Genomic DNA, 12,226 nt, shown 5'->3' on the forward strand with positions numbered 1-12,226 from the left:
AAAAAAGTCAATGCTCGAAACACAAGCTTTAGCACAAGAGATGTGCCTTATCAGGGAGATGTCCGAGACAGCGTAGGTTATGCTGCATTCATGTGCTCTCGGAATAATCGTAAATACGAGTTTGCTAGGTAAAAATTGCACATGAATGCCCTCCCATTTCAAAATTTGAATGGGATGAGCTTGTAATCACGACTTCAGAAGTAGGAATTATCACATTTCTGATAGCACGTGAAGGCAGCATTAACCCATGTTGCCGCGCAATATCAATGAAAGTTCATTACGACTGCCACTAGGGGCGAATTTGAGGCCAAATGTCGTGTGCAGTGGAAAGGAAGCTTTAGTGTTTTAATTGTACTGTTGTTTTGTAAAATAATAATATTATAATTATTATTATTAACATTGTGTTAAAAATAATTAAATACATTTTATAAACATTTTTTTTAAACATTACAATTATTAAGTACCCAAATTTTCCATACTTATGTTTGGGGGGGAAAATACATTTTTGTGGAAAAAATCTGGTTTTTAACAGAAAATATTTTAATTTGAAAATTCTACTGATAATTCATTGGAAAAAAAAAAAAAAAAAAAAAAAAAATTTGAACACCATTCATTACAGGGCTCAACATTAAGCATGTTCCTGTGCTTGTTCTTCGGATAAGTAAATCGGTCATTCATTATTCACGAAAACAAAATGTTTTTGTAAATATGTAAATGTAATGTAAATATAATTTATACTGAAGCAATATTCTCACCAGTGTTCAATCAGCTTTGGCATATTGAAATCTGCATATTTGTTATATGTTTACCTTTTTTTAAAGGGAATTTTCCCCCTAATCTTATATTATATTCTTACATTTTAACTCTACATTCAATTAAAAAAATACAGTATAGGGCTGTTATATGGCTGTTACCAATCAAATTAAATAATTTATACTGAAAAATTACACCTGCATTATATAATGTTACGAGATTTGTATTTTTTAATAAATAAGACATTTTAGAAGTATGTTTAAACATAAAAAACTAAACCATCAGTAGGTTGCAGAAGGTGAGTCTTAATGAGTGAGTCATAGATTCATTCAAACGGCTGATTCATTCAAACGGCTGATTCATTCAAGAATGAGGCAGTCGTTTACAAACAGATTATTGAATCTTTGATTCAACCGATTCATTTAAACACTGATTCTTTCAGTAACACACTGTTGCTGTGAGAAGCGTTATGGCTCTGCTGGAACTTTGTGGCTTTGAATCTTTGTTTGTTTGGAACATTTCACTGCTGAACTAGAACAAAAACACTCGATAATGCATCTAAAATGTAAGTGACAATGTTGTTTATTAATTGTTTATAGAACTGTCAAATGAAATCATTTTCAGTTGTGATGGTACTCAGGAAAACACTTTTGGTTGAGTGATGTTCTTTAATTGTATCATATGTTATAAATATAAAAACTAAAAGTGTTGAATGTTTACCGCAGTTTCTATGTGAGCGGCCCTCATGTGTTGTGATTTTTCCTCGAGAGGCTACGCGAGCGTCAACAGCATGCCCTTGTTATCGTCAGTTCATTATACATTATACTATTGTACTATTATACATTATATATATGGAGATTTGGAAGTAAACGCCCACGTCTAGGATTGGATAAGATTTGCATATTTAATGAGCTTCAGCTCCGCTGTCAGTTCAGTTCACGAGGGAGGGATTGATTTGAAAGCGGCACCGGAATGATTCTCTCACAGGGCTCGTAAACATCTTTAGCAAACAAACACAATGATTTATTTCTCATTCACCCGCGTTTGATTGTAATATTATTTTTGTACTACTTGGCCCACCCGATCGGTGGATAGAAGCGTAAACCGTGTGCATGCACACACACACACACACACACACACACACACACAAACAGATCAAGAAAGGAATATTATTTCACGATTTGAGATTCCCTGGCCTGCCGAAGGGCTTACATTTTGGTAGCCCGTCTGGAAAACACATAGCCCCAGGACTACTATTACATTTAAAAACGATGTTTTACTCACATAAATGTGCTGCACCATTCCTGTCGGATCCAATATAGAAGGTACAATGTTGTGTTTTAATCTCAATATGTCTGCAAATCAAGCTTGACCAGAGACTTGATTACAAATGATTCCGCAGTAAATTAAGTAACCACGCGTGCAATGTCTTCCCCACGTGAACTGGAACTTCAATAAAAATAAAGGAAGTATCACACATTCCTAATAGTTTTTAACTCCATGAGTCGGTGGGCGGGGCTACTGAATTAGACGTGCTGTAGAGGCGGTGCTTCGCAACAGACGCGCACACGATCGTATATGTATATATATATATATATATATATATATATATATATATATATATATATATATATATATATATATATATATATATATATATATTATCATGACTGTTTATATATCAAAAGCTCAAGCAAAAGTGAATTTCTCAATTCATCACATCTTTAAAACAATTGTTGGGGCTGTGGTCAGCTCTTCCATCTTTTTTTTTTTTTTATAAAAGTAAAAATTGTTTTTAAAACAAAGCAAATATGGCTGTGATGACTTGATGGCGTCCTGCAGTCTCTAATGCTCATGCTCAGACGTGGACAGTCTCTGATCTCTCTGGTGTGTGGCGCTTGAGTTCTGTCAGGTTTGGGTTGGACTTCGGGTCAAGTCTCGAGCTCAAGCCCTCCATCAAGGTCCTATCCAATGCAAAGATTATATGAACATGTCAACTCATGAATGTTTTTTTTAGAGCTGCTCTACATCTGTTTGCATCACTGATTCTGTTATTTTCCTGTTTACTTCCATGAAGCTGCTTCGAAAAAATCTGTATTGCATAAAGCACTATATAAATGAAGGTGATTTGACTTGATTTAACTATAACAAGAACATTACAATGAACTCAGTTCAATACACAAACTTGAAAATCTCAATTTAAGATAAATGGTAATAATCCTACTCTGTCTGACACTTCCTCACACCTGACATCACTGATTGAGTGAATCTCCTCAAGTTCTCCAGTCTACAGTAGATCATTTTAAACCATTGATGCTGTAAGATCTGCACTATCGTGGGCCGTTTAGCTGGATCCAGGGTTAGGCACTGGCTAATCAGATCCATGCATTCTAAACACATTTCAGTAAGGAAAGAGCTGGTTAGTCATGAACATGTGACTTGGCATCTATGAAAACAGCATCTAAAACATGATTAATACAAGGCAAAATGTTCTTTACTTTAAAGGTGAAGTGAGTAGTTCCTGCAACACTAGTGGAATTACAAAAATAAGGCCTATTTAAAATTAACAAACGCCCCTTTCGTGTGTCACACTCCCTTAACTCAAACATCACAGAAGGAGCTCTTACTGGTGATTGTAAAGGCATGGTTCAGGTCCGACATATTAGGAATACCGTTAGCTGTGTTGCATTAGTCTTTCTGAATGGGTATATGAATGCAGTATGGTATTGAAGCATGCTTTGTAGCGCGTGGCATCAAAATGCTCTGTTCACTTTGACGTGTTCATGACCCGTTTCATTTTGGATGGCATAAATGCAGCCATTTCTCTATCTAAACGCTCAGACTCCGCCTACTACAGTCGCCACGCCCCAAACTCTTGCTAAAGGTTGAGCTGAAAAGAGATTGACGGATCTGAGCTGTTCTGAAGGCACCTGGGCGGCTCAATGTTTACACTTTCAGGGGAGATAAACCCTTAGATGGCATTCTAATAGTCAGTGAACAATAAACCGGGTTAAGAGAATGTGACTGAACAAAAACCATCTTACTTCACCTTTGTCTGTTTCTATAAACAACTTTTGCTTTTGCTTTTATGTGTGTTTATCATGTATGTTATCAATATTATTCACTCACCTTCGGATAAGTTAGGGTTTTCAAATACAATTTTGGCTTCCAGTGCATTGTAAATAGGAAAACTTCTGTTCATCATCCCGTACAACATCACTCCTAGAGCCCAGACATTTGTTGGGATGGCGTGGAAGCGAGGTTCTGTGTGGGCTTCAGGTGGGCAGTACTCCAGTACTCCTGTAAGCAAGAACACAATTGTTTTGAAGTGTTAAATAATCAGCAACTCACTACAATTCATGTTTACACACTGCCAAAATGCTCACCTCTGAATGTGTTGCTTTCATAGCCATCACTGCTAAGCAGCTGACCGCATCCAAAGTCTATGAGCTTGAGCTCTAGCGTGTCCTTCTTCAGCAGGAAATTCTGCATGTGAACGTCACTGTGAAAGACGCCATGCTCAAGGCAGTGTTTTACAGCCAGCACAGCCTGTCGCATGATCACGCATGCCGTCATTTCATCCAGTTCTGGATTATCAATGAGGAATTCAAGCAAGTTCTGGCAGGGTTCAGGATACTCCATGACCAGTGTGAATTTGCGAGGGTGCTCAAACCAGTCGTAGAGCTGAATGGTGTAGGGGCTTTTGGGTTCTTGCCTCATCATGAGAAGCAGCGCCACTTCTGTGATGAGAGGCTTGGGATGCCCAGGCTAGAGAAAAGTAATAGACAGAAGGTTAGCTGGGTAAAAATCTGAGAAAAAAAAATTGGTTGTTTAATGTATTTCTTTGATCTTTGTAGATACCTTAAGCTCAAAGTTATTAGATATTAGTTATTAGAAAAAGCTATTAGTTATTAGAAAGTTAAAGTAAGATGCTTCTAGGCTTACTTGTCTACTACATTTACTATCTAATGCTTCCTATAGGTGTATTCACTACAGTAATCAGCACTTAAACAACCAAACACACTTTCAGGTTTTGGCCAACTTACAATATTAAGATAATGGTTGTTGTTGATCTTACTCATCCGTTTGATGGCGACCTGCAAACACAAAAAACAGTTTTCAAGCACCTGACCTTGCACTAAGTATTAATAAACCATCTGTAAATTGTTTGAAATATGTTTTGATGCATGCAAGAGCAAATAGGGTTTTCTTTTACCTTTTTGCCATCAAATTTTCGCGTTCCCTCGTACACGCTGCCAAATCCTCCGGTTCCGATCATCTTCCCCACGTTAAAGAGAGATTCAAAAGACTCTGAAAAACAAAAACAAATGTTAATATGGGAAATTAAATAATATGAATATTTTCTGAAAACAAGTCATAAAGGGATAGTTCACCCAAAAATGAAAATCGTCATCACTTACTCACCCTCGAGATGTTACAAACCTGTATGAGTTTCTTTCTTCTGTTGAACACAAAAGATGATATTTCGAAGAATGTTGGTAATCAAACAGTTGACGATAGTCATTAGTATACTATGGAAGTAAATGTCTCCTGCCAACTGTTTGATTACCAACATTCTTCAAAATATCTTCTTTTGTGTTTAAATGATGACAGCATTTTCATTCTGGGGTGAAATATCCCTTCAAGGTATTTTTTGTGGAAAACAAGATGACAAAACTGTTTAAAATAAGGTTACCATCAATTGGCTTGATGTCGGACTGATCTGGCACAGATGAAGATGGCTCAGGCTCAGGCTCAGGCTCAGGCTCAGGCTCAGGCTCAGGCTCAGGCTCAGGCTCAGGCTCAGGCTCAGGCTCCAGATCTGGTGGAAGGAAAAAAGGCTCCACAACATCCACAGAACTTCTGCAACAGCAGCAGAACGGACGCTTCATGGCCTTCCAAACCCGCTTGCCGAAAGAACTGATTCTTTTCATCCCCTTGCATTTTTTGGGTTGTTCTGAAATAAAGAAAAACAATTGAATACACAACTATTAGAAACATGATATAATGACATAATTTACATCTTAGGGTTAAATTATAATCTGGAATTTTACATATTCAAAGTAAAACAAGTTTTTGGTTTCATTAGTTACAACTACATTAGTTAACATGAACTAATAATGAACTGCAATTCTACAGCATTTATTAATCTGTGTTAATGTAACATTAGTTAATGCACTGTGAACGAACATAAACAACGAACAGCTGTATTTGCATTAACTAACATTAACAAGGAATTAATGCTGTAACAAATAGGGGTATAATAATACCATCATGTCACAATACATGAACTCACAATACAATATTATTGCCATAATCCAAGATATTTGGTTATTAGCATGTTAAAAATGGAATTACATTGGTGGTGGACAAAAATAGGCTCGAATTGATGCTGGTGAGGACAATTTTGAGACCAGAATAAAAAATATTCATGATTCTGAAGCTAAAAACATAACAAAAGTACAAAATACAAAAACAATTATTTTAGACAACTATGCTTACACTGTCACTGTCTAGATATTTAAAATAATACAGGCCACTTTTTACTAACATAAGACATTTGGCATTATCAGGACCCACAAATACAGTACATCATATTCAACGTTATATATTAGGGATGCACCGATATGAAAATCTTGGCTGATACAGATAATTCTTTATGTTTGAAAGCCAATAAATGTACATTTTTATATAATTTTTGAGAGCCTGATTACACAAACAAAAACCTTAGCATTAAAGCAATGTCTCAGGCACACAATTATGATGTTCTCATTATCAGAGGTGGACAAACTACACAACTATTACTTGAGTAAAAGTAAAAGTGCTACTGGTCAAATATTACTCTGTTACAAGTGAAAGTTGTAAAAACAGATTTTTACTCAAGTAAAAGTACAGAAGTATTTGTTTTCAAAAGTACTTAAGTATAAAAGTAAATTTCCTTTTTTATGCCAATTCATTATTTTATTATTGTTGTATAAATGAACACTGTCATCATGGTTTAAGTCATTCAGGGATGCTCCATCTGACATACTACCATACGACTAACTTAAACTCATTTAAATACTAAAGTTACAAAGCTCTTTATAAAGCTGCTGTCACTTTAAGGCCAAATGCACGGATCCAATACACTGATACACATGATATTCTCCCAACTTTACTCTTCTCTTTCTCCCAGACGTTTATATTTTTAATATTTTATAAGACATGCACCAAGTGTATGCCAACTAAACTAATCTTGATTTTTTTTTTTTTTAACTGAAACATACTTTCAAAGTATGGCTATGGGCTATGGGCACTGTGCCTAAGAACAGTCTTCTTCCATTGTGCTATGAACAGATCAGCGTTCAAAAAAAGTTGGGGAAATGCAAATGACTATAAGAGTCATTCCTGATAGACTGTCTGCAAAAACAACAACAAAAAAACTTTTAAAGAAGGAAAAAATCATCCACCAACTTTCAGAGTTGCAACAGAAACGACTTTCGACCTTGATAGAAATGTAGTGGAGTAAAAAGTACGATATTTGTCTTTCAAATGTAGTGAAGTAAAAGTCATAAGTTTCCAGAAAAAATAATACTCCATTAAAGTACAGATACTCAAAAAGTGTACTTAAGTGCAGTACTCAAGTAAATGTGCTTAGTTACTGTCCACCTCTGCTCATTATAACTGTATGTAGTCTATAAGACAAGACGTGCACTGCAGGTTGTACTGAACAGTATTTTCCTTTTCTGAAGTGATTCCAATCATATTTCAAGCAATTCAAAACCATCATGGCGAACTGTGCGCATCTCAAGTGGCTCAGCTGAAGGAAATAATACATTATTTATCGGCTTTAACATATCGGCCAAATTTTCTTAGCAGGCTGATAACATTGATGACATTAAAGTTGAACAAATATCAGGCGATCCCGATATGGTGGTCCCGATATATTGTGCATCCCTATATAGTGTAATGTAGTACTGACACTAAAACTGTAAACTTGATTTTTTTCCTTTTTGGATGAACTATTCACAATACAGATCGTCACTATCAACGATAGGTGCTGAATTTCTATATTGTGATATATTCTTACACCCCTATGTATTGCTCACAGTTAGTTCATGTTAGTTAATACATTACCAAATATTAACAAATTAAACATTATTGTTACGTGTTACCATTTTTTTATATTTTAAAAAAGTTTTTTCTTGCTCATGCGAATGCTAAAGGGAACATTTAATTTTATAATGTTTGGAACACTATAGGAACGTTAGTTTTGAATGTTATCTGAATGTATCTTTACACAGCTGAGTTAAGGCTGCTCACATAATGCAGCATAAAAGTCAGACTAAATTATGCCTGCTCTGACCCCACCTTGTGTAACAATATGCAGTTAAAAGTGCTGTGTAAATGCATTTATGCACGCCGCCTCTGAGCAGCATTAAACAGTCTGTGTAGAGACTTAATTGCTGGTTCAGAAGCGCTTCTGTGCCACCTTTACAGTCTAAATTTGCTATTAGACAAACGTCCAACTAAAATATTTCCGGTATACACATATTTCAGTCTCACCTGTGGAGACCTGTTGAGACTGGTTCACAGGAGAAGCCTTCATGGCACGCTGAAAAGTCAGGCCAATTGAAGACACCGTTGGCTCAACAGGAACTTGACCTGGCAGAGGGCAAAAAATCCCTTGGAGGCTGTTGGACCTGGACAAACTGTTGCTGCTATGGCTCAGTTCACTTTGGCTGTCCGATCCATAGCCACTGTAGCTCCACTCGGTGTTGTACGAGGCTTTGCTGCTAAAGCTCAACAACTCTTCAACAAACTGCCTCTGTAGATGGTCCAAAGGGAGGGACGAAGATGATGCCGATGATGTGGACATGATGCCCCGTGGAGAATTCGCAAATTTGGAAACTGTGTGAAGACTTTGAGTAGTCAATACACTGTTTTTCCGTTGCTGCAGATCTGGACACAGTGACTAGATACTGAATCCTAAGCACTGTTTGTGGAAACCGTGTTTATATCCTGTAGTCTGTACACTGTTTTAGTATCTGCAAATCGGCAATGTCACACGAAGAAAACTCCTAGCCTGTAAACCCTCAGAGAGATTCTTCTTGTGTGTGAGATTATAAAGATGCATAATGGAGCGTAGCTATTGTGACGTCATAATGGCCAAGCTTAACTGCATTCGAAGCGAACCACGAGGTTCCACGCACCCACACACACACACACATAGACATGTTTTATGGTTTTTCACAGCATTCTGCAACAGTAGTACAGTTGCAAATGCAAATTCCGTATTATATTATACAATAAATGTATGTAGTACACATATTAGATCAAAATAAGTGTCTGTTTCAATTTATCTTGACTGACACACACACAGACACGCGCGCGCGAATCGTTGTGATGTTTATAAACGTTTGTGGCAATACCACTTCGACAGAAAGGCAGTTTCACACGAGATGCGGAAAGCACAATCTCTAATTGATTTTCGAAAAGAGATCATGCGCTCCGTAGCGGTTATACATTTTATAAATATGCCTATTAGTAAGCTACGCATGCAGTCACATGACTTATCCGCGTTCACACACACACACACACATACCTGTCAGAAGCGCGAGTGTAGACATCTCAGCAGTAAAAGGCATAATCTTTTGTATTCATGTTGTGTATAGTTCTAAAAATCGTTCTCAATATTAATAGCAACGTGCACACCACAGCTTTAAAGATATCTGCACAGAGAAACGATGCTGAAATCCCTTTCAAAAGGATTTTATCCAGATGATGAACGATGAAAACATTGACTGCCAATCAGAATCCATCCTGCTATAATGAGCTCGAGCATTTAAAGTGACCAGAACGATATTGTCAACTGTTGTGGTTGATATATATAGTTTACTTCATTGTCATCATTCTTGGTTTGAACAACCCAAGTTGCCGAAGTTTTTTTAGTATGAATAGGCCTATATTAGTCTCACTGTTATCTATAAGCGAGTGCGCTCCAAAACAAGGATTTATATGAGAAGCGATCACTATCTCTCACTTTCGCCAATATGGATCAATGATTTGATGACATCACTCCTTCAGCTTCTCAAGTCAATGGGGTTTTTTGGTTAAATGGCTGAAATCAGGTTTATGGTGAACACAAGCTCAAGACACTTCCACCTTTTATTCTACAACATAAAATACATCAGTATTACCCCACTCATGATTTTTTTAAACTGTTATGTGTCTTGAAAATGGTGGTCACTAACAGTTAAGCTTGTTATGCTTATAACTGTGCTCTTATAAACTTGTCTAACTCAAACTTTCTGGGAAAAATGTTTTTAGATAAAACGGCTTTTGTAATTTGACCATGGTGTAGTTTGTTATGGTATTCCTCCTACTCTTCATTTCTGGCAACTGTTTTAGGCTTCAAAATTCATATAAGGTTTTTTTTTCACAGATTTTTGTTCAAGAATTGTGTTATAAATTTAGAATTGCAATTCTGACTTTATAACTCGCAATTGCAACTCTATATCACTCAATTCTGAGGGGAAAAAAGTCAGAATTGAGAGATAAAAAATGTTTTATCATGTGGTGGAAACAAGCTTCCAAAGTTTCCCTCTTTTATTTCATAGACAATAAAAAGTGACGTTTCAATGATATTTTGACCACTGAACTTGGAAATGTCCCAGGTTTCCATTTCAGAAATCTGGTCACCTTAAACTGTAAACCCATTTATATATTTATATGTAATCTCCTTCGAGGGGCCATTAACACGTTACAAAAATAGCTACTGTATACAGAGCGCAAGGGAATAATACAGAAGCATGTTTATAGGTGAATTAACTCCCATACTCCATTGCTAATATAAACACTCAATACACTCCCACCAGATTCATCTGCATTATTGTATAACCGACATTGATCCGCAAGTTGCGTGTAAAAAGGTTAACAATTTCAGTTGTCAAAATCGACTGGCATGCTTTTAAATTCCTCACTATTATCAGTGATATCAAGTGGTATCAGTAATTCAGCTCATTTCACCTCATACCTCACGATGTTACTTCTTCTTTTTAAAGCCATAATGTGAAATCTCTCTAGAGATCAGAGATTTACAGTCTGACCGCTGTAATTTTGTGTTGCTTTCTCACCCTTACTGTGTCAGCTATAGTTTTAAACATTTCCCTCTCTTCTCCGCTCATCTCCCGGTGTGTCGGCCTGAGTGACTACAGTAATAACAACCCAGCTCGTGCCCTGCCGAGCCCACCACTGTCCCGGGACAGGAAATTAAAGTGAAATACTGAGTCCGAGGCCTGCTAACACACTCTCCTGTGCCAATAAAACAACGCTAACCTGACTGTCATCTTTACAGCCTACACGGCCATTAAGGGGAGTTTTCTGTGTTGCGGAATAAATCACAATGGCAGTGTATGAGGTTTACCTCGCAATGAGATCAGAATGAGAGGAATAATGCAGAGCAGAAAAGCGCTCAGCCGTAAGAGCCATAAAATATCGCTGGCTCGGGTCAAACCCCCCGTCAATCAAAGAAGTGCGTTATGTGAAACAGTACAGGAATGCTTACAGCACCCTGAGTTTTGGAGATGTGAGCTCTTGCTGCTTTCTGATATTTCGTGTCACTAAACTCTTCAGAAATATTCAATCTTTAAAAGCGGGCTGGGGATTGTGGGCAGTCTATTTTTGAAAACAGACTCCTTTTCCAAGTCCCTTAGAGTTAAACAGTTGAGTTTAACGTTTTTGAAACCATTCAGCTGACCTCTGTATCTGGCAGTAGCACTTTTAGCTTAGCTTAGCATAGATCATTGAATCACATCAGTTTAGCATCAGAAATAAATTACCAAGTGTTCCACTTCCAAGCAAGTGTTCCTTTAATGCTTTTAAAGGCACTTCCTTACACCTTCAATGCTTATGAGTGTAAATGTTTTTTTTTTATGTTAAAATTTATTTTACAAAAATGTTTTATTAATAGATATCTTATTTTTGGAGAATTGCACCATTTTACAACCTGTCCAGAACTAAACATGCATTGTCATTAAATCATATTTGAATTGAATTTATTAATAGGATTAACCCCTTGAGATGTACCATCTCGTTTTCGAGGGGGTCCTAATGTACAATCAAGACTAGTTACAAATCAATTACAAACACAATTAACAACAAAACAAACAATAACAAAAACAATTATACATACATATACACATATATGCACACACATAAAAAATAAAAATAAATAAATAAAAATAATAATAATTGATAGATACAAAACTAAATAAACTATACAGAAAGTACCATTATAACTAAAGTACAAATATATTAAAAATATATGATATTTAAAGTGAATTAAAATATCCAAAAATATCCACTAGAACAATGTTTTTTAGTTTGTTGACTTGTGTACTTACATTATCTCAAATGTTTTCAAGAATGTTTAATCCAGTGAAATAAGCCATTTTAACCAGGACATGGACCATGTGTGGACCAGTGACATCAT

The 12,226-nt window shown here is 36.4% G+C and overlaps 1 protein-coding gene across 3 annotated transcripts; it reads right to left on the bottom strand.

Moving 5' to 3' along the window:
- Positions 1-2,497: 2,497 nt before the first annotated feature.
- LOC137056223 (serine/threonine-protein kinase pim-2-like) lies at positions 2,498-9,469 on the bottom strand. 3 transcript variants are annotated; one of them, XM_067430227.1, is made up of 9 exons: positions 9,338-9,469; positions 8,299-8,643; positions 5,450-5,710; positions 4,970-5,064; positions 4,800-4,850; positions 4,140-4,521; positions 3,883-4,053; positions 3,000-3,143; positions 2,498-2,717 (listed from the first exon to the last, which is right to left on the bottom strand). In XM_067430227.1, exons 1-9 carry the CDS (start codon positions 9,378-9,380, stop codon positions 2,710-2,712), a joined length of 1,500 nt encoding a protein of 499 aa, XP_067286328.1. In that variant the 5' UTR covers positions 9,381-9,469; the 3' UTR covers positions 2,498-2,709. The 3 variants fall into 3 exon arrangements, with proteins under 3 accessions (XP_067286328.1, XP_067286329.1, XP_067286327.1); XM_067430228.1 differs by lacking the exon at positions 3,000-3,143; XM_067430226.1 differs by having other exon boundaries at positions 2,498-3,143.
- Positions 9,470-12,226: the final 2,757 nt, after the last annotated feature.

Source organism: Pseudorasbora parva, chromosome 21 (genome assembly GCF_024679245.1).
Source record: "Pseudorasbora parva isolate DD20220531a chromosome 21, ASM2467924v1, whole genome shotgun sequence".
Lineage (NCBI taxonomy): Eukaryota > Metazoa > Chordata > Actinopteri > Cypriniformes > Gobionidae > Pseudorasbora > Pseudorasbora parva.